Here is a 12378-nt window from a genome sequence, read left to right on the forward strand (position 1 = left end):
AAATCCTGCACATAAAAGTTGCTGTGGGGCTAAGCACATCCTCTTCCAGTGAGGCCAGCAGCAGGATCCACATGCAGGCAGGCCATATGTTCAGGGACAGATTATTTTTTAAAATTCATATTTGTGTAGAAAACTTTCAAAGCTCGTGGAAGTAAAACATATTTACCATTGCCAATACGTTAAAAATAAATTTATAATAATTGGTTGAGGGTTGATTTGGCTTGTTGAATTAATGTCTTTCTCTTTTATGCTTTGTTTAGCTTGTGTTAACTAGAGTGAAATACAAACTTAGACTTCATTCTAATTATTTGAAAATTTGAGTTTATTTTTTTCTAACTTAGAATACACTTATTACAAGAAAGAGTTCTGTAGGGTCTTAAAAATTTTAAGTCTACAGTATGTATAATTTTTCTCTATAAATTTTCTTAAATTTAACACGTTTTTTTCAACTGATTTTTTTTTGGTATGACCTTATCAGTAGGGCTGAGATTATATGTTGTTCTAAGATAGTCTTCATAGTACTTGCTATAAAGTAACTTAATAGCAGAGAAGAGGTCCAAGTAAACACTAACTTCTAACTTAACACTTCGTAGATTTTCACCTAATGTATAATTGAACAGAAGATGTGCTTTAAAAATGAAAAATAGAAACCAGCAATTTATTTTTCAATTTGTGAAGAAATGATCTTGCTGTGCATCAGAAACCAGTCCCAAGAGAGACTCCAGGGCATGGAACAGGGTAGAAAGGATTACTTGGAAAGGAGGAGAAAGGGTCCCAACTGGAGTCTTTAGACAAAGCACTGTAATTAGAACGTTAAAATGTACACATTTAGTTATCCTCATCCCTAAACATGTGGTCTTCTTACCAGAAACCAGTAAATGCAATGCTAGGGTTGATGCCCTCAGAAGAAAATCGTCATTCTCAATGTTTTGCTACTTTAGTGGCTCAGACAATATGGCATGTGCCACTTCAGTCTGGCAAGTACTCAGAAATATAGTCCATGCCTAGAAAATGAACTGACAGCAACTGTCTATGTATAGGTAACTTTCAGAAGAGCTGACTGATTCTAGAAATGTTTTTGACAATTAAAAAATAGTGCTATGATATATACACCATTTTGTATGTCCTATGGCACATTAGACGGAAGGAAGATAGAATATTTGTTGTATATGGATACCTATTTACACATTTTAGGGGACATACTCTGATAGGCATGTACATAGTTGAATAATATGAGATAAATAAGGCCTGAGATAGTATGAGATAAACATTTGCCTGAATTGATAAAAAGTCATCTTTATATAGATTAGCAAGGTGAAATTACAAAAGTAATTATACACATATATTTAGTTAGAAAATCGATAAAGGGTGAAGAAATATGGAATACACATGTACACAGTAGAGTATTATTCAGCTGGGAAAAAGAATAGAATTATGTGTGTAGGAAAATAGTTGATAACTGATTGTTGAAATAAGCCAAATGTGTAAAGACAAATAGCACATTTTGCCTTCTATGTAAGCTCTAGGTTGTTTTAAGGTCCTACTGGTAGAATGGAGAGGACCAGAGGGAGGGAGAAGGAAAAATAAGGTGTGTGGGGAGTAATGAGTGTGATCTTGATTAAATTTTGTGATACATTTAAAAACATCATAGTGAAACCCCATTCTGTAGAATTGATATACGCTAATAAAACAGCTAATCACTTTTCCGTGTCTGCATCTGAGCAGGAGTCAATTTGTTGCTGGGCACCCAATCTCATCTGTATCTGATGGACCGAAGTGGAAAGGCAGAAATTGTTAAACTTATAAAGCGAAGACCATTCCGTCAAATTCAAGTCGTGGAGCAGCTCAATTTGCTGATTACCATCTCTGGTTTGTTTAAGACCTAAAATTAACTGAGTAATTATGTGGGGTAATTGAACTGCAAACTGGGTTAAAGGCTTTCTTAGGTGAAAGTGTTCACAGGGAAACACTTGAACTATAACGTTTAATTGGGACAGCAGGATCTCCTACCTGGAGTTTCGTATCCATTTGGACTTTAAACAAAATCCTTTTGATCTCGATTCACATAACCTAGGTTGGAGATCAGGAAAACTACTTTTGCATCCTTGAAAGCTCCTTTCAGAGTTGTCTCTAATAAAACTCCAGAGCTGTAATCACGTGCACTAGGGACTACACCGATATCTACCATCTAGTTTTTGATGTGTCTGGAACAACAACCAACCAAATGAATGACTATTTGGATAAAAAAAGAGAATTGTACCTGTCTCCACCTTATTACAAGGGCATACAGACAAGGGTTAGGTACAAGAATGGATGCCCTAAAGACACCTACACCTTTCCCAAACATTAGTGGATTTCCATGATCTTGATCAGTCAAGGCCTGAAACTTGAACAATGAAAACCAAATAAGTTGGTGTTAAATTGTGACTACTAAATGAATGGAAAGAGATAAGTAAAGGAGGCTGTGACTGTTCCTAGCTATGGTGGAGGGGATTTATTGTAGATACAAGAGAGAACATAGCCAGGGGCCTAGACAGAGGCATCTGGGAGAGTCTAAAGTGAACAGGACCAGAAGACTGAGTGGTGCCATATGAAAAGAGGAGAGAGGAGAACCTTGACTGGCAGTCATGAGGTCAAGAGGTCAAATACTATAAAAACATCATCATCAGATGAGAATCTTCTAAGGCTACTCTGGAAAAAAATCTTTCAAGGATGCAATGTGAAGTTATTCAGTAGTTTATTTTACCAGTTAAGTATCAAGTAATAATATGTATAATTTTTGGAAGACTAAGACCTCTTTAAAATTTCCCTATTTAAAACACAGTAAAATCGATCATATTGAGAATTTTACTTTGTAGGCTGAGTGTGGTGGCACATGCTTTTGGTGTCAGCACTCAGGAGGCAAGGGAAGGTGGATCTCCGTGTTTGAGGCAAGCATGGTCTCAAAAATAAGATTCTTATTGCTGGGACTTTTATAACAATCTTAAAGTGGCTAAGAAAAATTGATAAATTCAATAGTAGGACCTTTAGTTCTTAAATTATAAGAACTTGATAGATTTATTTATTAGGAAATTAAAATTAAAGACAATCCCACACATGAGCAGGATATAAAAATTTTCTCAACAGGTTATTTTTATATATTTAGGAATAGCCATGTATATACATATCTGTATATAACAACAATTAATGACAAATAGCTCATGGCTGTGAAAGAGAGAAAAGAGTGTTATAAGGAAAGGCCTGGAGGGAGGGAAGGGGAAAGTGAAATGATATAATTATAATCTCCAAAAGTAAAAGAAAGATTTAAACGTTGTCTAAAAGCAACTGAGAACAGACTGGTTGCCAAAGGCTGGATTCATGGGAAGGGAGAAGAAAGGTGATGCAAGTCAATAGGTGGATCATCGGTAAAGGCTAAATAAGTACAACATTTTGTTGTTCTATGGCCCAATAGGTAAACATAATGAAAACAGGGTATTATATATTTGAAAATAGTCAGAAGTTAGGAATTTCAATGTACTCACCATAAATACAGTTTTAAAATTTAGGTAATAAATATGCTCATTTCCTGATGTCTACATGAATTAAAATACCACATCATGCATCATAAATATATAAAAAAGAAGCTTTATAATAATAATAGTAATGAGGTTTGTTTCCTAAACACAGTCTTAATGTATCCCAGTGAATTATTTTAGATACACTTCAGACAGGCATAAAGACAGCTAGTAGAATCCAACTGTTTCTTGGAATTGAGACAGAAGTATCTTCTAATATGTCTGTTTTTAAAAGTGACTTTTATTTTATGAACATTTCGTTTAAAGGGCAGTGTACCCTACATCTTTGCATATCTAGAAAATAAAAGAATTGAAATGCCATCATGTTTTCCTACCAGGCAACAAGAACAGACTTCGCGTGTATCATCTGTCTTGGCTGAGGAACAAAATTCTGAATAATGATCCAAAGAGTAAGAAAAGGCAGAAGGCGATGAGGAAGAAAGAGGAAGCTTGCAAAGCTATTGATAAGTTGATTGGCTGTGAACACTTCAGTGTCCGTACGTCCATTTCACATTTAATATTGATGTATAGTTTCTGCTTTCCTCCGTGTGGAGAGGTTCATAACTGCAAAAGACAAAATGAGGAAAGGAAAGAATTCACAGAGTGATTGTCACCGAGGCATCTCTCTGGCCTTTTCTACATAATCAGACCTATTGGCTGAAACTGCTCTCTCTGGGCGTTAAATGTGGTTGACTTCTTTCTTCCTTTGTTAGTCACTCGTAGTAATTGAAGTAATAGTTTCCACACTATAAATGTCCTTGATGTATCTTCAGCAACTTGCAGAGATGTAAGAGATGGTATTTTTTCCCCTCTGAATAGCAATAAACTATGACCACAAAAGTTTATGGTGAATCTGCAAAGGAGGTTTTCTGTGATCTCTTGACTTTTGCTCCTAATATTTAATGTTTCACTATAGAATGTTTTCATATCCTGTATCTCTCCATGAATGTCTCTGTAAACACAGTAATAACTCCCTTTGGCCTCTGAATTCTGTTGGCAGATGTCGACAATTATGAACTAATGCTGCCCATTTCTGAATGCTCTTCCATTTCTGAATCAAATCCTCTTCTCTCAGCTTCCTTTTACTCTAAAACAATTGACCCTTCAGGCAGAATGGGTAATGTAGATAAAAGACTGCTGAAATCACATTATATGAATAGCAAGAGAATATTTCTTGTTTATTATTATTATTATTATTATTAGATATTTTCGTTATTTACATTTCAAATGCTATCCCAAAAGTTCCCTATACCCCCCTGCCCTGCTCCCCAACCCACCAATTCCCACTTTTTGGCCCAGGCGTTCCCCTGTACTGGGGCATATAAAGTTTGCAATACCAAAGGGCCTTTCTTCCCAATGATGGCCAACTCGCCATCTTCTGCTACATATGCAGCTAGAGACATGAGCAGACCCCTTTAGCTCCTTGGGTGCCTTCTCTAGCTCCTTCATTGGGGGCCCTGTGATCCATCTAATAGCTGACTGTGAGCATCCACTTCTGTGTTTGCCAGGCACCGACTGGCATAGCCTCATACGAGACAGCTATATCAGGGTCCCTTCAGCAAAATCTTGCTGGCATATGCAATAGTATCTGGGTTTGGGGGCTGATTATGGGATGGATACCTAGGTGGGGTATTCACAAGACAATATTTCTATCATAAATTGCAATCATATTATATAAATATGATAACTACCAAGGTAAAATATGTTAAATTCAGGACTTTTACTTTTTATTAAGTTGGCAATTTTTAATCTCAATGATAGATGTTTACAAAGATGTTTACCTTGGAAAGTTGAACTGTTGGTAAATGGACAAATCCATTCCAATCAATGGTACTACTACCCAGGAAAACCAAGAGTCATTCATTCCATGGACAAGTAGAATAGTAGGGGAGATATCAGAGAAAGAACAAATATATGATGAAAGACAGAATATTGAAGAGAATCAGAACACAATCCATAGTCTAGCCAAAGAAGAGGATGTTACATAAAACAAGCATGTGCTTTGTATAATACTTTTTTGATAGCTCTATTGAAATTATTTATATACTGTGAAATGTATTTTTTAAGTGGACAACTCAATTGTTTTCATGTCTTTGTAGAGTTAAATAGCTATTACTATGATATTATTTACAAAAACGTTCAGCTTTGGCTCCCCAAAGGATCCTGTAATCCCTTCGTTGCAGGCATTCAGTACTTCATTCCTTCTCCCCTTTCCCACTTGGTGTTATGTACTGGATAAACATCCACCTACCTTCTTTCTCTATGGATTCACCTTATCTCAGTAGCTATTGGAAATATCTCCATGTATTATGTGGTCTTCTGTAACAGATTTCTTTCACTTAGAATAAATGTTCTCAAGGTTCATTCATGTTGCATTATAGTTGTAGGAACTTTCTACATCCCATATACTATACTCTTATGAGATATATAATCTGCAAATATTTTTCTTAAATACCTTGTTTGTATCTTTCTTCTTTAATTTTTCTTTTACCCCTTTTTTTGTGATACTGAGAACTGAACTTGTGGTTCCTTGTTCATACAAGGCTATAATTTGATCACTGGGCTATATCTCCAGCCACTGTTGTATTTTGAGGCAGGGTCTCACAAAGTTGGAAAGACAGGCCTTGTTCTTGCAGTCCTAAGTCTTTCTTAAGACTTCCAAATAGGTGAGTGTGAATGTATAGGCAGATACTACCAAGGTCAGTTTCATTGTCTTATGCCCTGAGATGCACAAAAGTTTTAAATTTTGATGAAGCTTGATTTTTTTTCTTGTATCACTTATATATATTTTTTTTCAAATGTAAGAATGCATTGCCATATAGAAAGTTAAAATTTATCTCTGTTTACTGCTTATGCTTTTGTAGCATAAGCTCTGACATTTAGGTCTTTGATTCATATTGGCTTAATTTGTGTGTATGCTGTAAGGTAGTTTTCTGTTCTTTTGCCTATACATTACCATATGTCTCAGCACCATGTGTTTAAGGCACTGTGGGTTTTTGTTTTTGTTTTTGTTTTTCTTTATTGAATGGTCTTAGAGCTACTGAGCTCATATGTGCAGAGTTTATTTTCTGAATGTCAAATGTATTCAGTTTATCGGTACTCCTATTGTTTTAAAATATTTTATTTGTGTAACTATTCTACAAATAATGTAGCTTTTGCTCTTAAGGTTGTGCTGTTTGTTTGTGAGAATATATATAACCACGTGACCATCCTTGTTAATTCTGAGGTATAACTATTTTGTATGTTGCCATTACAGTTCAACATGAAGAAACAACATACATTGCAGTTGCTGTGAAGTCATCAATTCACCTCTTTGCATGGGCACCAAAATCCTTTGATGAAAACACTGCCATTAAAGTATGTGGCCATTTCACTCTCATCATGTTCTTTTTCTCTTAAGAAGACATTATAAGCAAAATAGTAGTTTTATATAGATGGAATATAGATGTGGAAATATATACCATTTGGCTACAGTTATTGCAATTTGAATATACCATGTCAATAATTATCATTTAACCCTTTTTTAGACAATCCACAGGCGCCACAGCAGGGAGAGTATGAGGGAATTCCCTAACCCCTCCCCTTACAGGACATTCCCACCAGCTCCTCTCCCATTTCCTGTAGTCAACATGAAGATCTTCTCTTCTAGAGGCCCAAACTCAGGCTTCAGGTGCCACCCCAATGACCTGATGTGGGGAAAGTACCTGTACTCTCATCATGAGGTGGGGGTGGGATTGGAGAGCAGAGGGAAAGAAAGAAGAGATGCAGTGATACTAAGGAGGCCACATCTGAAGGGGGACAAGAAGAACTTTGTTCCAACTATCATTACAACACCAGATGGGNGGGGGGGGGGGAGGAACTGGAGGTCTATATTTCTTCCAATGTGAAACATGCTTCTCTGAAGAACTATTCTGGAGCACAGTGGGTAGGTCCACCAGTGCTTTTGACATCTTTTGATGAAACTGAACTTCTATGGATCAGCTACAGAAACTAACCATCTAGTAGCCCAAACTGCTGCTGATCTTGTTCACTCCCCATAAACTGAGGACTGTGGATAAATTACATACAATGTGCCAGAACTCTATTTAAATAGGATAGATTTTTAGGAAACCCAAATAGCTTTTTTTAATCTTGCCTATTGCGGGCATCAGAATCAGGGGGAGCATTTCGTTAAATGTTTAGATCTCAGACCCAACCCCAGGCTGAGTTAGTGCGTCTGCAGTGGGGCCTGAGAATCTGATTTTAACAAATGGTCTCAATGATACTGAACTACGTGGTCTACATATAAATTTCCCCGAGTACTGATAGGAGCATATCCTGATCAAGGTAGTCATGAAATACATTTGTATCTTACATGAGGATCTATTTATATGTTCTAATTTTTGAGCCCAAACATTGCATGTATACACTGATCATGGTATAATGCATATGACTACTCCCAGTATAGCTACTAGACTACCAAATGGACAGTCTACCATGGCAGATATAGCATCCCTTATCTGGTCTACCTAAATTGGGTCTTGGCTCAGCTGTCAACATTTGGATATGGAATAATTCTTGGGTGTCTTCTGACTTGTCAGCGCTACCTAGTATGGAACTGGAAAACAAAGAGAGAAATATCATCTGTACATTTAGCCTGTTCTGTCCAAGTCCTCCCTCCATCCTTAATGCCCATCTTACAACCATGTTATTGTGAATCCTACAATGCTCAGTCCTTTCCATCATCTGATCTCAGCAATGAATCAGGCCAATCAGATGTGTTTGGCCTTTTGTTTTCTTGGACTGTCAACATTAGGAGTCTTAGAGTATAGTCTGTCTACCATAGGGTTAATGTGTATGGCCTTTTTCATTCCTTACCAAGTATGCATTGACCAATCAGCAGACTCCGAAGGAGACTACATGTCCTATGAAGCCTATATACGAATATTGGCAAAAATACAGGCAGCTGATCCAGCGAACCGGTTTAAGAGACCAGATGAGCTCCTTCACTTGCTGAAGCTCAAGGCAAGAATTTCAGGACAGCTAACAAGAGAACAAGGCCATATATGGGTCTGAGGGGTCTAACAGTTTGATCGTTGTAGGTTGTGTGAAGCCCTAATTTCAATGCCCAGGATCATAATCATTCAATCAATCATAAAAAAAAGCCATCTGACTCACATACACTTGTAAATATGACAAAAGAATAGGGAAAGTTTGCCTTAGTCAGCATGTCATTTTGGCCTTTGGGCCATATTTGCTTTTCTGTTTTCAGGTGTTTCCAACTCGTGATCTTAAGCCACTGACAGTTGACCTGGCTGTTGGTTCAGAGAAAACACTGAAGATTTTCTTCAGCTCAGCTAATGGATATCATATCATCGATGCGGAATCTGAAGTTATGTCTGATGTGACCTTGCCAAATAATGTAAGATAATACCTTCAGTATCCTAGAAGTTATTGTAAAACACTTTGAATTTTCCTGATTATCAAAATTCTCAAAAGTTTAAAGGTACAACTTAGACTGCAGCCAAGATCTAACAGGTAACCTAAGTATGTCAGAAAGTGTTGACACATAAGGAAAATTCACTAATTATTTCATACTTCAGATATCTAAATGTGCTCCTCAGACAGCTACTATTTGGCCATAATGATTTGTAACCTTTAAAATCCAGACTTCTATTGATTAACCAGATCTGATAATCTTATGCCCAAACCATCAACTGGCCACTATCAACTGGAACTAATTGAGGTCTGCCTCCTTTAATGGCTTTGTATTCTTCATTCACTATCCATTTATCTTTGTGCATTCATATTCATTGACCCTAAGAAACTTTTCAGTTGGCTTTAGTATTTCTATGCCCTGTAATATACTAATACATTTTGTTAAGAAATCAATAACAGTATTACATACTTATATGTGCTCCCCTCTTTATTGCATTAGCTATAGATGATAGCAAATTCTGTAAAAATGAATTTATTATATTCATTATACTCCAGAATTTCTGATGGAAAAATTCAGCATTTTTAAAGTAATGGCACAGTATTTTCAAGTCATGAATGGTTGCACATAATATAAAAATCTTGACCATAACATCATAGTTCATAGTCCACCAAATGCATATATTAATGGTGGAAATGATAGTTTTCCTGTTGGAATTTATATTTAAAAGGAATGCCTTTACTAGCAGTTTTTTTGCTTCATCTTTTCTTAGTATTCAGTTTGTTGAACATTAAAATTTTAGCAGCTTATCATTATGTAAAATCCCTGAACAAAGTATGTATGGATTTTAAATCTCGCCATTTGTGTGATACTGTGAACCTTTTTGGTAATATAACCTGTGTCTCTCATAACACAATTTTCAAGACTACAGAAAATAAGCATCAAAACATTGGTGAAGACATCTTTAAAGATGAAGCTAACAATCATTAGCTAATGATCTAGTAGTTGCCTATATATACAGCTTACCCTGCTTGTACTGTGAAAATATTAAATACAACCTCAGCCAAATTCACAAAGTAACTGTGATATAACTATATTATTCTTCAGTTAATTGCCCCTGGAGCTTCATCCCTTTTAGATTTATCAGAACAGCTAGCCTTTCCTCAGAAGCCAGTACAACAGCGAATATTTTAAAACTTGGGTTAAGTTTACACTTATTGAAAAACCAAACAGGCATATTAGTGTATGCGCGTAATCCCATAACTTTGGAAGTATAGGCAAAAAGCATGGGAGAATTACAGCCATCGTCAGCTTTTTAGCAAATTCGAGGCCTGACTCGGATACATGATTCTCTGGCTTGAAAAATAAAATCACTGAAGAAAGTTAAATCTAAATAATAACCAGGGAAATTATTTGCTTTAGGAACAATCAGTTAATTAACTGAACCTAGAATGAGAAAAGACGTTACAAATCATTTTCTGACCTAATTAGGATGCCTCATATATATGCAAACGTATTTTTAGACAAATTCCCCAGTGTCTTGACCCACTAAATTAGAAAGGACTCTACTCTAAAGCAGAGGAGGGTGTCATCTGAAAGAGAATGTCCTAAAAATACTATTCTCTCAGAAGTGCTAGATTACAAAGGCTCTGGTGGTGCAGGAGAGCTACACGTGCTGAAAAGTATCCAGTTGCTTCAGAAATCATCTGAGAAAGCAAGGGAATTACCTCAGAGGCTGTCCGGATTTGCAGCGGGCCCGGTTTATTACAAACAGATTTTCTTGAGAAAACTGTATTTCTTGAATTTTCTTTCCTTCTTTCTTATCTGTTTTCTGATTCAACTGCTCATGCACGTACCCAGGGAACGCATTAAAATTGCGTTTCGCCTCTGGATTCCCATTTTAGTTTTGAGGATTGTTGTTGCTGAGACATGGCCTCAAGCACTTGGCCTGAGTACGCTGGCTTTGGCAAGTATAGTTTCTGACCTTACCTTCCCTTCCCCCAGTAACTTGCTAATTTAGAGAAACAGCTCTGAACACATTTATTTTTCAGAGAAATACCACCAATGTCATAATATCTAAGCTCTAAGCAGATTTCACCCCATTTATATATCTGGACGTTTACAAATGCTTAGTTTTCTCTTATTATTTCCTTATTCTACAACAAATACTTCTGAACTCTATATTGGGATTATTTTAGCATGTGAATTAAATGAGAAAATCTACATTTTATTGTAAAGGGGGCAAATAAACAATAAGCCATAAACAATATTAAAGGTTGCCCCTTAAAATATTTAAGCTCAAGCTACTTTAGGTTTAATTTTCTTTTTTTCATGAATTTGTCAATGAGCAAGAATTATTGTATATGATTTATTGCTTGGGTCACACATACATTATGAAAATATTGCTTAATTTCTGAAATAAATCTGAAATTCCAGATTGTATTTGTTCCCATTAAAATACACAATAATTTGTGTAGCATTTCAAGAAAGTTCTCTGTGTTAGAAATAAATCTCTGTTTTCCCCAACTGATTATCCTAAATAAAAAAAGTAAGAGAATATTAAAATTGATGGCTTTGAGCCATAAAGGAAACCGACCCTTCTAAAATGTTTATTTCGTGTCACTGACGTTAGACACGAAGGTTACCTTCCCCCCTGCACTTTGGACATCTTCTTGTCTTCAGCTAAGTAATAGTTGCTTCGATTAACGTAATAGTGATAAAATGCTGGACACAAAAAAGTCTTTATGAAAGATCATCCTAGTCACTGGAAATCATTATCCCACAGAATGTCGTCATTTTACCTGATTGCTTGGGACTTGGTGTGATGCTCTCCCTCAATGCTGATGCTGCCTCAGAGGAAGCAAATGAACAACTCCTCAAGAAGATCCTGGACGTGTGGAAAGACATACCGTCTTCTGTGGGTATGTACAAAGGCTCTTTTGCTCTCAAGCCATCTTAGCAGGATAAAAATATATGTCCTAAATACATTTTCCTGGATTGTTTCTTTTTCGTAACACACCGAAGGGTAATTTAAAGTTTTCTCCATTAAAAAAAATACTTCAATTTTGTCTGGCCACTTTATAGAGTGGTATTTGGGTGAAGTCATTTATACTTGTAATTTGCCACCCAGATGGCAACATGGGTATATCCCTACTTTTACAGACTACACCCCTAAACAGTGCAGGACTGCTGGTCTGGGAAATTAAAATAACTAATTTGAGATTTTTTTTACGTTCCTAAGGTTTGGTGACTAGATGACAGAAAATATTCAAATAGTTAAAGTATTAGAGAGGGTAAAGGGTATAATGATAAGATAAATGACAGCCTTTCCTTTGCTCTCTCTCTCTCTCTCTCCCTCTCTCTCTCTCTCTCTCCCTCTCCCTCTCCCTCTCCCTCTCCCTCTCCCTC

At 36.4% G+C, this 12378-nt stretch overlaps 1 protein-coding gene across 1 annotated transcript in view; it reads left to right on the forward strand.

The window, feature by feature from the left end:
- Nrk (Nik related kinase) overlaps positions 1-12378 on the forward strand; it is a 98529-nt gene that overhangs the window by 77831 nt on the left and 8320 nt on the right. The window contains exons 22-26 of the mRNA XM_021153380.2: positions 1726-1869; positions 3893-4051; positions 6811-6911; positions 8806-8955; positions 11756-11891. Of these exons, the coding sequence (XP_021009039.1) occupies positions 1726-1869; positions 3893-4051; positions 6811-6911; positions 8806-8955; positions 11756-11891 (690 nt within the window). The remainder of the gene's footprint in view (positions 1-1725; positions 1870-3892; positions 4052-6810; positions 6912-8805; positions 8956-11755; positions 11892-12378) is intronic.

This window comes from Mus caroli, chromosome X (assembly GCF_900094665.2).
Source record: "Mus caroli chromosome X, CAROLI_EIJ_v1.1, whole genome shotgun sequence".
NCBI classification, from domain to species: Eukaryota; Metazoa; Chordata; class Mammalia; order Rodentia; family Muridae; genus Mus; species Mus caroli.